The 15,692-nt window shown below is 41.3% G+C and overlaps 2 protein-coding genes across 2 annotated transcripts; one reads left to right on the top strand and one right to left on the bottom strand.

Annotated features, from left to right (window-relative positions):
- Positions 1–211: 211 nt before the first annotated feature.
- On the bottom strand, positions 212–4,574 carry LOC144714849 (lysine-specific demethylase ELF6-like). Its single transcript, XM_078589639.1, has 6 exons — positions 3,550–4,574; positions 3,379–3,457; positions 2,434–2,501; positions 2,204–2,354; positions 1,242–1,747; positions 212–1,171 (listed from the first exon to the last, which is right to left on the bottom strand). The coding sequence occupies exons 1-6, from the start codon at positions 4,394–4,396 to the stop codon at positions 588–590; spliced, it is 2,235 nt and encodes a 744-aa protein (XP_078445765.1). The 5' UTR covers positions 4,397–4,574; the 3' UTR covers positions 212–587.
- Positions 4,575–11,025: 6,451 nt separating this feature from the next.
- Positions 11,026–13,818, top strand: CPN60A (chaperonin-60alpha). Its single transcript, XM_078589565.1, has 8 exons — positions 11,026–11,186; positions 11,285–11,462; positions 11,582–11,703; positions 11,768–11,975; positions 12,279–12,424; positions 12,513–12,819; positions 12,892–13,343; positions 13,411–13,818. The coding sequence occupies exons 1-8, from the start codon at positions 11,133–11,135 to the stop codon at positions 13,699–13,701; spliced, it is 1,758 nt and encodes a 585-aa protein (XP_078445691.1). The 5' UTR covers positions 11,026–11,132; the 3' UTR covers positions 13,702–13,818.
- Positions 13,819–15,692: the final 1,874 nt, after the last annotated feature.

Here is a 15,692-nt window from a genome sequence, read left to right as displayed (position 1 = left end):
ATGTAGAAGATTATCGTAGTAGTTGGAAGTATGTTGAACAAATATTTGTATAGTACACTCATAGCTACGTTAGAACTTTACACATAGCGATGAGTAAAGCCCAATTTAGACTGATAGGTTAGATTACACCTTATTTATCACATTTTTGTGAATTGTTATGCATATTTAGGGACACAATATAAGAGAAAGAGGTGAGACTAAGAGAAAGAAGTGAGATAAAAAAATGGGTAGAATACGAAAGAGAATGAGGATTGAATTTTAATGAAGTGGGGACACAAGTTATGTGCCCCGGAAGAAGGAAACCCTAAAAGTCACTAAACTAGATGATGTTCAAATGGCAGGATAGGAGACTCTTCTCAAAGACACTACCATTGACAGTGTCCCATTCTCCTTCTGTGGCGAATGCAGTCAGACAAGAACCTGAAACTAGTCCACACCCAGCGACCTTGCACCGGCACGGCCTCTCCAGTGTGCACCCAGACATGTTCCGTCCTCGCCCATGCCCACTTGAAGTTCATCCCACATCCCTTCCAAGGGCACTTCAACAGTCTCTGTTCCCCATGCACACACTGCCGCCAGAGTGCATATTAGTGCACTGCCAACCGCTTCACACAGCCCTTCCCCTTGTACTGATGCTTCGTAGGCACAGACAGCGGCATCTGCATGGGTCTATTTCTTGGTCGCAACCCTTCACACGGACCCCGGGCAAAGCAGCTCAGACCCACGTCCAGTTCCCTCATCTGTTCATCCACCTTCTTCGGCCGCCGCTGGTACTGCTTTAGCTCTACCACCGGACGTCCCGCAACAGGTGTGATATCAAAGGGCTTGGCTGTTTCTTCCTCTTCTTCTTCTTTGACGAATGGAGGTTCATCCAAATTCTTCGTCAGACAACCTCGTCGCTTCTTTGTCGGCAATGAAGTGCGGGATCTCCTGCCCTGCCACTCCAGAGTGTGCTGAAGAGACAATTTGTGCAGGTCTTTCTTCTCGCCGTTGCGCAGATTGAAACCCATCTTTGAAGTCCAGTCTTCCGCCACCGCCTCCCCGCCACCTTCCTCGTCGATGGCGACGTAGATCAAGTTCAGTTCCGCTGGCGCAGCTCTCCGAAGGAGGATGGTCCCATCATTGACCTCCAGCTTCACTTCTCCCAACTGGGCCTTGATCTTGAGATAGTCTGAGAGTCAAACGGGTCAGCAGAATTTGAGATAGAAAGACCAGCATAAGAGAAAGAGGGAGAGGGTGACCTGAATGGCAGATAACTAGGACACGGGCGGAGCCACTTTTGCGGAGAAGAAGCTCGTTGACGTGCACTGCATGCTCCATGCAGAAGATCCTGGGCCTCATTGACTGGTCAAGCAAGTCCCACTGGGGCCCAAGTTCCGCGGCTGACATGACAGTTGACTTCTTGTCAGGCTGCAGTAGAGCCATGAAAGGATACCCAAGAATCCCACATGCAGTACAAGTCAACGTGCCGGAGTCAATATCCAGACCAAAGGGTAACTCGTCTTCGGGGCTAAAAACAGCTTCTTTACTTTCATCTTGGGCAATATTGACCACAGGAGACTTTCTGGGGGAGATTGTAGATGATGGAAGCAAGCTCGGGTGCCACAAAGCCATAGAGGATCCTGAGTCGTTCACCAAGAGAGCATTGACAAGGCGGAGTTCATTCTGCAGATCATCCAAGAAGGCCTTCTTAACGAGAGTTTCTCCCTCCTCTCTTTGCTGGTCCAAGGGGAATGCTCCAGGAACTCTGGCATTCAAAGAATTCCAGCGGATTCAAACTGGAGAAAAAGTTAATACATCAGGTGCCCTGTCCAATTAATTCTGGACACCCATTAAAAAAAGAAGAGTATTTCTAAATTACACGACACTTCCAATTAATGCTCCCATACATCTATCTATTAAATCTGTAAAAAAAGATAATTCATCTGAAGCCTTTTCAAACTAATTTTAGACACCGGAAATGTAAAATTATAAAATTATTGAACCATTGGGAAAAATGACTATCTGCCATCTTACACGACTAGGTAATAACAAAAAATGAGATATTTCTAGCTTCCAAGCTAACATAAACATAAGTAGAAAGATATTCCAAACGAAGAACAAACAAAACCGAACTGGTTCTCTTCCAAAAAATTATTACCCCATAATTTCAAAAGGAAAAATTATGCAGAAGTAACAGATAAAAATAATTTTTGAAATACACCTTGAAATGTAGGACATGGCCAGCATATAAAGCAGCTGTTGATGGGAAAGCATAGGAAGATGATTCATGGTGGCCCTGCGCACTGCAGCTTCTTTTGCCACGTGGAGCCAAGTCGGGCTGGCAAAGTTGGCAGCCTCGCCGCAATTGAAGCCTACTCACTCAAGCAAAAATTTAGATTACACATTAAAGAATACTGGCGAATGCCATTTCCATAAGAAATCTATCCTGACCATGGCTGAATCCAACGTGATAAGCCTTTGGAAACGTCACCACAAATTCCCCAGGATTCTGTACTATCCTGAAATCAAGAGGATGATAATAATTATGACGACGATGGTTATCACCGTAACAAAAATTAAAAGAGGATGATGATGATGATCATCATCACGGTAATGAAAAAGTAGATGATGATGATGATGATGAAGATGACGATGGTGATGACTAAGATAACATGATGACGACGAGGACAATGATGATGATGATGAAGGTAAGGGAGAGGAAGAAGAAGAAGAAGAAGAATAAGATGAGAACGATGATGATAAAGATTAAGATACAATGAGCATGATGTTCATGATTACAATATGATGAAAATGACGGTGACGATCAAGGTAATGGAGAGTAGGAAGAAGAAGAAAATGATGATGATGATAATGATCAAGGTAATCGAGAGTAAGAAGAAGAAGAAAATGATGACGATGATAATGATGAAGGTAATGAAGAAGAAAGATATGATAATGGTGAAAAATGATGATCAGTCTAATGGAGAGACAGAATAAGAAAAAGATGATTGACGATGATGATGATCGATGTAATGAAGAAGCAGAAGTCTACAATGATGATGACCAATGTAATGAAGAAGCAGAAGACTACAACGATGATGATCAATGTAATGAAGAAGAAGAAGAAAAAGAAGAAGATGATGATGATGATGATGATGATGATGATGGTGATGGTGATGATGATGGCGATCAAGGTAACGAATTCGTCGAAGAAAAAGACGAAGAAGAAGTAGAAGAATAAGTAGAGGAAGACGATGATGATGGCGATGGTGCTGGTGATGATGACGACAATTTGGATGATGACGATGATGAGAATGATGATGATGACCGATGTATTGAAGTTTTGGCTGGCAGGATCCAACAAAAAAGTCGAGAATTACAATCTTGAAGGCTCACCGGCAGCAAGGAATTCCAGTCTGGGTGATGATTTCCGGGGATACCAGCGTCGTCTTCTCTCCCAACAGAGCGAAAGAAACTGCCAGCCAAAACAGAAGAAACCCAACTCTCATCACATCACAGCACAGCACACAACAACGAACAAGAAGAAGACTCAGCCATCTTCCTCACCCAGCCGATCAACCTGCCCTCCATAGCCACGAACTCGCACAGCCTCCTCAAACTTCTCCGCAAAACTCCCAGGAACAGCATACCACGTCTTGGGCGACCCCATGTGGAGAAAATTCAGACTATGTAGTTCATGATCTTCAACGTGCCATGCGAACCAGCTGAAGAGCATTCCAATGTAGACCATCGGCGAAGTCACCCCAGGAACTTCATCGGGCATGAATCTGATCAACGAACCGGGAGATTTCGCAATCTTCTGCAAGTTCCAGGGACTGATCGACAGTTTCCAGCCGTCCGATCCCTCCCAAACATCTTCCTCCGCAGCGCAGAAACCAGAGCCAGGAACGTCGTTGGCGTACTCTACATACATGGGTTTCTCTTCTAGGGTTTTCCAGAACAATGCCTCGACGAGAAGAGGGTTATCGGACTTGCCGCCGGGGAGTACAGAACGGGAGAAAAGCTTCGATTTGGCCTCGAATTGATCTACGGTGTAAAGCTCGCCGCTCTGCCAGACCTGTTTATGGGCAGGAATTCTCGTCCGCCTTGATCCCAATTCCTGCTGCCTCGTGGTGAAGAGGGCCTCGCCGGGGGAGATTGCCTTGTTCGACGACGAACCCACCACGTCTCCGAGTTCGGGGGATTTGGAGAGGGATCGATTGAGGTTGTGGAAGACGAATTTCTTGGAGGGTTTTGGAATGGGGGGGATGATCTTGCAGATGCCAAATTGGGCCGCTTCTCGCTCGATTCTTGAGATGAATGCGATCGGATCGAGGAATTCGGTCTCTGTCGGGCGATATTCGGGCGCGAGGGGAAGGGATTGAAGCCAACCCGGCACCTCTGCGCCGCCCATTGAGGAAGGCGATGCCGGAACCCTAGATTTTGGAGATGGGTCTTCTTCCAGACGGCATCAAGATCAAAGATTCAGCTTGATGAAGGCCATGGATGAAGAAGTGGATAGGAGTTGCTGGGTTGCTTCTCCGCGAGCGGAGCGATCGCCAGGGAGAGAGAAGAACGCCAACAGACTTCTCTCCCGCAGGAAAAACCAGAGCTTGGAGGATTTAACTACTGTTTTAGGACGGTGACGAAGAATCATCGTCATCGTTGCAACTCGAATGATAATTAAGGTTTTCACTATCACCTACATAAACCCATTAACCTTATTGGAGGAGTAATGAGAAAGATGATTAATATGTTATCATCGTATATAATTAGGGTTGAACATTTACGCCCGAGGGACTGGTTTGACAGGACCGAAGCGGGACCGTAGGTCCTCCATTTGAGGGTGGACCGGTTTGTCAGTCAAGTTTAGGTCCGAGGGACAAAGCGGATCAGAACTGGAAGTAAGTTATTAAATTTTTTTGAATTTTTATGTGAATTCTAAAAATAGTGAATCCAATTCACCGGAGACGTTTCTATTGAACTCAGCATATCCACCATATATATGACCATCTGTGGGCACCCACTTGATAAAGAGGATATTTAACATAACCATGAATATAAATTGTGTACTTTGACTTTGACATTAACTAGTCAACCTAACTAGACCACGACGGGTCCAGGTCGGACCGGGACCAAACAAGAATGGACCAGAACTGGACTGAAGTTTAGGTAAAGTTTAGGTCTTTGGTAAAAACTCAGACTGGACTGGGACTGTCAAACCCTATCTATAGTCATCTATGTGAGGCCAACAAAGTTTTGCATAATGGTCTCCAGGCCAATATCAGATATCCGGAATAATTGAACAAGATCAAGATGTCATCCTGGATATCATTTTGGATGCCACTACTGTGGTGGATTTTGGACATCTGATATCTCAGTTTGAATGTCGTCACCCTGTAGGTGCCAATAAATGCCGATATTGAATATTGTGTCAAAAATTACTGGTCTATAATTTAATAAAATTATGTATTGTTTTATTAGATGCCATTTAAGTATTTACTAAATATCCTTGATTCAGTGCATTACGCATCAAACTAATCATAATTTTTTAAATGTGACTAAATAATATTTTAGTACATACAACGAAACTGTGCCAAAATTACTGGTAAATACCTAAATAAAATTATGGGTTCTTTATTAGAGGGTAACTAAGTGTTTACTTAGACTCACTCAATTTGGGGCATTAACATCACACTAATAATAACTTTTAAAATGTGACTAAATATTTGCTTTTCCAACCCGATAATTTGGTGTAATATCATGTGGATTAGAATGTTATAATATATATTGATAAGGGATCATCATATTGTGATCTCATCATATTCAAGAATCAAGGCATATATATTTAGACTTTATTATAAATGGTGCACAACGATATTAATGAACATAATTTATTTAATGAGCATAAAAGTGTGATTCACTTGTAAGCCATATTATTACATCAAGAATACCATTTAAAAATAATTTAACTCCCCCCAATCTTATAATTGGGATACCTCGAAGTTATTTGAAGCAAAGAAATAAGATTATTTGAAGTATCCAGCTTATAACCTATGTTCTTTTGATCATATGTTGGTGATGTCCCTTTGGTGGCGACCACGACAATGAACCAGTACCAGACGTGCTTCCACCTTCTCATGAGGCATCCCACATCATGACACGTTGCCAACGCCAACTTCAAAACTGTCCATTGGCGTGACACATTAGCAAGTCGCCAACGTCGTTTAATATTAGGCTTTTCTAAAATTTGCGGTTATCTTATTTTCTCTTTCCTCCAAGGCCTATACACAGGGCAATGTTGTAAGAAAGACTGGGTGATTTTCTTTTGGAATTGAAGTTTTCTTCATCTAAGAGAATTTTGCCCTAGCCTCTGACTTCCGCCACTGCCACCACATTTTGCCACCGCTACCACCGTTGAGAGGAGCCCCCCCCCTACCTGCTTCTTCGCCTGCACGCCGTCGTCTCCAACCGCCCGCCGCAACTGCCCAACGTGTGCACGGCCGCCCGTGCCCACCATGCGCACGGGCACCCCATCTGCCTCACGCACGGCCACGTGGATCCGCGCGCACAGCCGCCGCGACCACCGCACGCACGGCCGCCCGCACGGCCGCACTCACCCACCGCGTGCACGGCCGCCCGCGTTTGCCACACACATAACCGCAAGCGTCTGCCCATGCCCACAACCGCCACATGCTTCAAATCCTACGTCCTGCGACAGCGCGCCTTGTTTACCGTTTAGGTTGCGGGGCGCTGCCCCAGATCCCGCAAGGGGGCGACTCCCCCCTTGACCCCCCCGCCAACTAACTGTGCAGTTGGATCCGCAACACCCTGTCGAAGCGCACGTCTCTCACCCCGCCAACGGCGCGTCGAGAATTACCCGCACCGCCGCGACGCACTACTCCAGTGTTGAGGTAAATTCTATCCTCTTTAGTGTCGGTGTTCTTCATCCATTGTTCTTTGATTGTTTGTCCACCACCGTCAGATTAACTTTGGGCTTTTGAATCTTCTAGCGATTAGTTGATTAGGCCTTTGAATCTTCTAGCGATCGACCATTCAACTTTATTGAAGTTGTTGCTTTGTTTTCACAGCGGTGGTTGTAAGACAATACTCCCTCCCTCGAACGAGGAAAGGGGCTGCACCATCAATATTTACATGGGATTTAAATCTTCAAATTTGATCGTGTGAATTGTAGTCTGATTTATCCCACCCTACACTAGATAGTATTTCCTATCCGGTCTCCCCTAGTCATCCTACATCATCCTTTCCTTGTGTGATTTTCTCCATGTGATAGTGTGGGAGTGATAATTATTATCAGTAATATCACCCTCGCACAACATGAGCCGTAGATGCAAAAAGAGGACATCATCTAGCGTTATCATTTGCAACACTCCTTGCCTGTAGGGCTGAGCTCCGTTAGCAATGGCTTGATAAGATGACTCAAACAGTTTATAAAATATTATCACTGCCCATAATCAATAGATTTCAGAAGTGAAGGCAAAAAATTCTTGAGGACTAAATATGTCCATGAAGAATCAAGGTTTCTGCCATTGACTTGGAGTGCATGTGTTATAGTTTTAATGAATATACAGAGTTTGATTTTATTATCAGAATTCTTAAGAAGGCTGGTCTAAAATTGTTCAGTGTATTCTTGATTAAGGTTCATTTCTCCAAAACAAAGTAGTCGAGTGGTCACAAATGGAATCTATGATTTGTGAATGTTCCCTTAAGATTCCAATAAGCATACATTTACAGATTACTCAATTCCAATAAGCATATAATTTTTGGATTTGAAGTGTCAAAATGAATTGACATTTTTTGAGGTTAAAAAGCATAAACTAATGGGTTCATAATTTGGAAATATGTTAGAATTTGAGAGACTCAGAAATTGTAATAAGATATGGGAGTTTATGTAGACACGAACCAAAAATATTTTTTAAAAAATGGGGATTAAGCATCCAAATATTTTTTAAAAAAGATGGGAATGATATATTGAATAAATGATATCTTCAATTTATGATAAATCGAGATAAATTATGGGAAAGTGTGACTCTGATTGATTCGATTAAAAATCAATTGTGTAGAGGAATATGGATAGAATCCTTGATGGATTGAATTTTTGATTTCTTGGTTCCTTGAATGAGATTATTCAAGGCATTTAGATGTGTAGTCTCTATACATATCCACATGATCTTTAGAACATTAGATATTTTCTTATTTCCTCGAAATATGTTGCTAGAAATCTAATTTTAACTCCACCTAGTTTCATTGGAAGCATCACTTGGGAAGAGAAAAAGTCCTCCAACTTGGAATATATACACCAACATTTTAGACTGTTATGTTTGAACCTCTAGGCTCATGTATTAGTTTGAGTTAATAAATTGAAGGGCTCACAAAGACTTACTGACAATATCATTAATTAATGATTGATTCCTCATAATCCACAGGATGAGTTCTGGTCTGTGGGGTGACAAGCTACACCCCGTGCCCAAGAAGATACAAAGGAGTATGAAAACTCTATCACGGAACCTTTATCCTATGTTATCGTGTATATAACCCTTCATATGCATGATCTTCCTCAATGACTCAGGGTATGGTTAATCTTGAAACCCTAATCAGTCATTTTAGTTAATATTAATCCATGGAAAAATAATTAGATAAAATAGTATTCAATAATATATCTGCCATAGCAAAGGATTAAATTAGATCTTCTTTTCTTAAGTCTGTCTCATCTAATAACGTGGGTGGACAATCCCATATTAACCGCACAATCACCTTGTGGATACTTTGTTGCATCCAGGCTAGATTGATGTTAGGTATAATATCATTCATGAGTCGATCCAATGAACTCTTTTTCGAAGGAGCACCCGCTATATGTCCTTAGTATCTCCACACTAATGGCTATAGGACGGGTCATAATCATCATATGGGTGAGACTAGACAAAAACTATTCTTTGTGGATAACTTGATGTCCTTCTCAAGTATCCTTTGAATATGAAGATTTAGAAATATTTTAAAAAACTAATTATCACCATTGTATGACATCACCATAATTCACTTAGTTATTGGATGTAGTTACAGACTTTGATTATAACATAACATGTGCACTATGATGAATATAATGTATCACTGAACATTGAACAAGATTTGGAATGGGAAATAGGTTTAAAACCATATATATTTACAAAAAAAGAAGATGGAGGGGAGGGTAGAAATTGAATGAAAGAGTGAAATTCAGGAATTGATATACATTTGTAGTATATTATATTTAAATCAATAATAAGAAAGTGATTTAGAACTGGTAGCGATAGGATTTTTAGGGTGAGGAAAATTTAAATATTGAGGATCTTATATAAACTAATATAAATTTAGAATAAACTTTAAGGAAAAATGAAATTGGTAAGCGTGATACATATATTAAAATTCAACCGAAGTAAAGTGCTAACAATTTAAAGAACCTTACACTGATCTGATCTGATATAGGTTAAACATTTGCATGACTTATAGAAGACTCACTAGAAGATGTAAGTGAAGATGCCATTCTAGGAGAACATCTATGGAAAGCCTTTTTGGGCAAATGCAAGAAGTTAAATTATAAAATAGTAGGTAAATGTTAACTTTTATATTTACATTGAGTGTTGTAGAATGCTATTATTCACGTGGTTAAGTCTCATTGTCCTAAAAATTATTGAGAGCAAGGCTATGGGTAAAGAAAGTCAGTTAGAAAAGATAAATGATTAACTCGAATATGTATTAATATCCACATCTTTACACATATTCTAATTTATACTTATAAAGTCATATTGAGCTAAGAATATAGATTTAATTTCTATATATAATATTTTATCATTTTTTTTTTGAGTGCCTAAGTCGCGCCCCCTCATATTTCCCTTGGGCACCAAAAAAAAAACCATAGAGCTGGATTTCAGTAGAGGTATATAATCACGTGACTACAAAATAATAAATTATCTTTCTTTAGAGGTTATGTTGGTTCGTAGTGAGAAAGAAAATTGCAGAATAGTAATTTGCCTGTCTCTCACTCACTCAATTGTGGATATCCATGGGACAGTTTTAAGTATTTCATTTGGCATATGCTTTTAAATAACATGTTTCATGTTAAATCCATATTAATTCAAAAAATATACTTTTATACTCATCTAGTCAAACCTCATTTTAATATATTACTTTCCCATATTCTTGGTCATTGGGGGCTTCACTTGCTAAGTATTGACTTTGAATGTGATTTATACTTAATCTATTTATTAGTTTGTGATCATCAATAATGGTTCATCCTCCATGATAATTTTACGATCCCCTAATCCTAGAGGATATTTCCCTCAAAATAAACCTATTTATCATGTTAATTGTTTACTGTTTCTGTGGTATCATACTATTTTTAAAAGAATCTTCAGGAAATTTTAAAGACAAAGTTTTCCACCATGGTCAATACATTCCACTGGTACAAGTCATCGGCCCCACCATTATTAATATAGAGATATGAAAGGTTTCTGAGAATATACTCCAACTTAGTTTAAAAGGCCATATTTTCTTAAACTTAACGGTGAAATGAAATGATTAAAAATAACCAGAGTCAGTATGCATATAAAACTTGAAAAATAGACAAAATAGTAATATGATAAAAGAATATCATTCAAGGTAATGACATATTTGGATGCAATGACATCTATATCTAAAAAAATAATGCCTCAGTACAAAAATGGATCAACAAGTGAAAGTCCAAATAAAGTCAAAACTCTTGATAACTTGAAGAACATTATGAGATATACACGGGTAATCCTATTCCCAAAACTTTCAATATTTCCATCAAAAAATAAATTCACAGACACTCCCCACACACAATCACTAGCTGGAATTCCCCAAAGACAACAATTTTTTTCGAAGTCATCATGGATGGGCCAAACCCAGAAGCTAAGAAGAGATGGGCCGAAGCTACCAGAATTCTTGAATTGTCCGGATGTCGGAATCTTCTGGAAGCGCCTCGCAATCTCCTCCGCTCGCCCTCTCTCATCATCTCCAATCTGCATGTACAAAAACCCTCGCCCCCTCGCCTTATCCCCTCCGCCTGCCCCCTGAGCGCTAGACTTCCTCCCCAGCCACCCGTCTTCTTCACTCTCTTCTCTTCTACCCAGATGGCCGCCGCTAACGCCATCTCCTCTGCATCCATCCTCCGGTCCCCTCGCCAGGTACTTCATCTTCTACCCAGATGGCTGAATTCACAGTCCGAGCTCTACCCATCTCTTTATTTTGCTCTCTTGTTCATGGGTTTCTCTGCTTTCTGCAGGAGAGCGTTAGGCGGATCAGCCATGGGCAGAGACCCAGTAGCAGGCCCTCCTCCGCTGGCCGTTTCGTCGTCAGGGCGAGCAGCAAAGAGATTGCTTTCGACCAGGTTTCTAGACGCGCCATTCAGGCCGGAGTCGAGAAGCTCGCCGATGCCGTCGGGGTCACTCTCGGCCCCAGAGGTGATTTCTTCTTCCTCTTGAATTTCTCGTCTTTTGAGGGAATTTTCGCCCGGGTCATGAATCTGAAGTCTTGTTTTGAATTTTATTTTTGGTTTGGGTTTCTGGGTTTTTTCTTTCAGGTAGGAATGTTGTTCTTGATGAGTTTGGAACTCCCAAGGTTGTCAACGACGGTGTTACCATTGCTCGGGCCATTGAGCTCGCCAATCCTATGGAAAACGCCGGCGCTGCCTTAATTAGAGAGGTGGGTTCTTATAATTTATACTTGTTTTTAGTTATTCGTTTGTTAATCTTGTTGTTTGATGTAGGTTGCCAGCAAGACGAACGATTCTGCCGGTGATGGGACGACTACTGCCTGTGTTCTTGCTCGTGAAATCATCAACTTGGGCTTGCTAAGCGTCACCTCTGGCGCCAACCCCGTCTCCATTAAGAAGGGCATCGACAAGACTGTCATTGGGCTAGTGGAAGAGCTCGAGAGGAAGGCTCGCCCCGTGAAGGGACGCGGCGATATCAAAGGTACTTCCCTTTCTCTCTCTCTCTCTCTCGAAACTTGCAAACATACTTCAACTTTTTGTGATAGATTCAACTGGGTATTCAATTGGGTGTATTTCTCTCTCTCCCTCTCTCTCTGGAAACTTGCAAACAAATTGCAACTTTCTGTGATAGATCAAACTGGGTATTCTATTAGGGGTTTCACTCTCTATCTCTCAAGCAAACTCATTGGTATTCATCAACTGGGAAACTTGCGAACGAACTTCGAGTTTCTTGAGAATTTCTTGAAGGGGGTATCTCAATTGGGTGTTCTATGTTTACTTCCAGCCGTGGCTTCAATCTCTGCCGGTAATGATGAGACCATTGGCACCATGATCGCCGACGCCATTGACAAGGTGGGTCCGGACGGCGTCCTCTCCATTGAGTCTTCATCCTCCTTCGAGACGACTGTTGAGGTCGAGGAGGGCATGGAGGTACGTTTAAACAACACTCTTCTTCATTCCTTATCCATCATTAACACTAAGTTTCATCTGGGTTGGTGAATTTCCTGATTTACTTCAGATTGACCGTGGGTATATCTCTCCTCAATTCGTGACGAATCCCGAGAAGCTGTTGGTGGAGTTTGAGAACGCCAAGGTCCTGGTCACAGACCAGAAGATCACATCGATTAAGGAGATCATTCCTCTTCTGGAGAAGACCTCTCAGCTGAGGGCCCCTCTGCTCATCATCGCCGAGGACGTTACCGGCGAGGCCCTGGCCACCCTCGTCGTCAACAAACTCCGTGGCATCCTCAACGTGGCTGCCATCAAAGCCCCCGGCTTCGGCGAGCGGCGCAAAGCCCTCCTCCAGGACATCGCCATCGTCACAGGTACCATGATGAAAGCTACCCATGTCCCCTGATTCATCCTATGATTTGGAATTAACTCTGTTCATGGATCAGGGGCGGAGTTCGTGGCCAAGGATCTCGGGCTGCTGGTTGAGAGCACGACGGTGGAGCAGCTGGGGACAGCGAGGAAGTTGACGGTGTCGCAGAGCTCGACCACCCTCATCGCCGACGCGGCGAGCAAGGACGAGATCCAGTCCAGAATTGCCCAGCTGAAGAAGGAGCTCTCAGAGACGGACTCTGTCTACGACTCCGAGAAGCTGGCCGAGCGGATTGCCAAGTTGTCTGGCGGTGTTGCTGTGATCAAGGTCGGCGCCGCCACTGAGACCGAGCTCGAGGACCGCAAGCTGCGTATCGAGGACGCGAAGAACGCTACCTTCGCAGCCATCGAAGAGGGCATTGTGCCCGGTGGCGGCGCCGCTCTCATCCACCTCTCCACCTTCGTCCCCGCCATCAAGGACACGATCGAGGACCCAGAGGAGCGCCTTGGTGCTGACATCATCCAGAAGGTAGTAACCCAATTGATGATGGTGATGATGACGATGACGATGACGATGGGTTGGTGTGTTATTGCAGGCTCTGGTGGCTCCAGCGGCCCTGATCGCGCACAACGCCGGAGTGGAGGGCGAGGTGGTGGTGGAGAAGGTGAAGGAGAGCGAGTGGGAGATTGGGTACAACGCCATGACAGACAAGTATGAGAATTTGGTGGAGACGGGCGTGATTGATCCAGCCAAGGTGACGAGATGCGCGCTTCAGAACGCGGCGTCGGTGGCTGGCATGGTTCTGACCACGCAAGCGATCGTGGTGGAGAAGCCCAAGCCCAAGGCCCCTGTGGCAGAGCCGGCGCCGGGCACCCTCTCTGTCTAGGCCTCTTAATCTAGTTCTTACTTCCCCTGAGTTAGCCTGAGAGTGTTAGCAGCAGCCCAGTTTTTCGGAACCATTTTTGCAACACAATGGAATCAGTATTCCCATCCATTATTCTAATCTTTATCTGCTGCAAAACTTCAAAGATTGAACATGGGTCATAATGGTGGCAGGAACTAGGGTCAACTCTTCAACATTTGATAAAATTCTACTTGATGGGCTTTTGGACTAATCCTAGAGTCCAAATATCTCATCAACCAACATCGGCTCACAATGCGAAGCACTTAAAATGTGTCAACCATACATGAAACCTTTGCGAGTTCATCTTTGAGAGTTGACTTTCTAACCTCTGAGGATGTGTATTCTTATTATTTGAATTTATTTTTTGTGTTGTTATAGGATAGCTGCATGGGGTAACTCAAAACTACGGAAGGGCAAATATTTGACTGAAATTTCTGGAGAATTGTAAGATCCTTATTGATTTACAAGCTAAGTAGAATATATTCTATGGAAGCTACGAAATACAAGTGTTCTCTTTTTGATAAATATTCATCATCATATGAAAACTTTGTTATGATATTTAGGAATATAAAAAGATGATTGGTAGGAAACAGTGAAATATATAATGTTTTGATTAAAAAAGTGTAGCAATCTGTGACATGTCACATATGACTATTCTCTGATGAATAAAAATTATACAAATAAAAAGTAAAATTTTGAATATGAAGCACCAATTGAATGATAATTATCTTTAGAGTGAAGAAAATTATCTTGCGCTTCATGGCTGCTACATTATAATGTAAAAATAATGCAAAAATAATGCTCAACATTATCAAATTTTGAAGCTGATGCATTCATAGACAAAAATTATGGGTGTGAATAATGAATGAACATGATAAAAAACCAATTTTCCGAGTATATTTATAAAAAAATGGATAGTGTAAAAACGATGAAGTTATTACAGAATTATAAATCAATTTTGGACACCAAATCATCTAATTGTTGTTGTGAAAACTTATTTAATATTTCTTAAAATAATGTGTTTTACATATATTAGATATATGTGCGCAAAGTGATGATAGCACATTTAAATTTGTAGAAAAATATAACATGGAAGCATACAAATAGGAAAAATAATATGCGAAGAAACCAATTTTTCATTAGCTGAGAATAAGGTTTTGGAAAATGACACGAATTGATAATATGGTGTTGGAATGTCAAATTTATCAAAAACATGTGTTAACAGTTAAATTCAGCACAAAGTTATAAAAATATTATTGCTAAATGAATAAGTAGAATATGGTAAGGGTCGGTTTAAATGATACCATAGGAATACCTGTAAATTTAGAGTATGATTAAATCAATTTTATTTTGGAAATGTCTTTTCTTATGAATATAAATGTGGACGATATTGAGAGATGCATATTTTTCCAATAAGTAAACTACGCAAAGGTTGAAGCTATTTTGAACTCAATAAAACGGATACAACAAAGGAGAAAAAATTCATAAGTTACAAACACATTAGTAAAAAGCTGATTATGGACCTAGTACACTAATTTATTTCTCGGAGACTTAGAGAATAATGTATGCCATTTTGAAACATGTAATAGAGGAGAACATGATAAAAATATTTACATTCATACCATCCAAGTATATATATATAAATATATTTAGCCCATAAACTGTAGCTACTAAAGGGGAAAAACTCAGAGAGATATCTAGAACCTTTACAATTTACTAGGAAAAAATCGAAATGATATAGATGATAGGGAAAAGAGGAATCTTTTATATGTTTGGAAAATCTTAAAGTGTATCATAACAGACCCATATTTCATGGAGTTAGTAAAAAAGGATTATGTTACAATTACATGTACATTCTTATTTATATCCTATTTTATAAAAAATTGTATTGCTTGCTTAACAAACAAAAATATAAAGAAACCAAAAAACATAATGAGTGGTATCAGAAGAAATTGAAGAAAAAGGGTTGGAAT

Source organism: Wolffia australiana, chromosome 18 (genome assembly GCF_029677425.1).
Source record: "Wolffia australiana isolate 7733 chromosome 18, ASM2967742v1".
Lineage (NCBI taxonomy): Eukaryota > Viridiplantae > Streptophyta > Magnoliopsida > Alismatales > Araceae > Wolffia > Wolffia australiana.
Note: the sequence above shows the minus strand (reverse complement) of the source record. Positions and strands in the feature narration are given on the sequence as shown.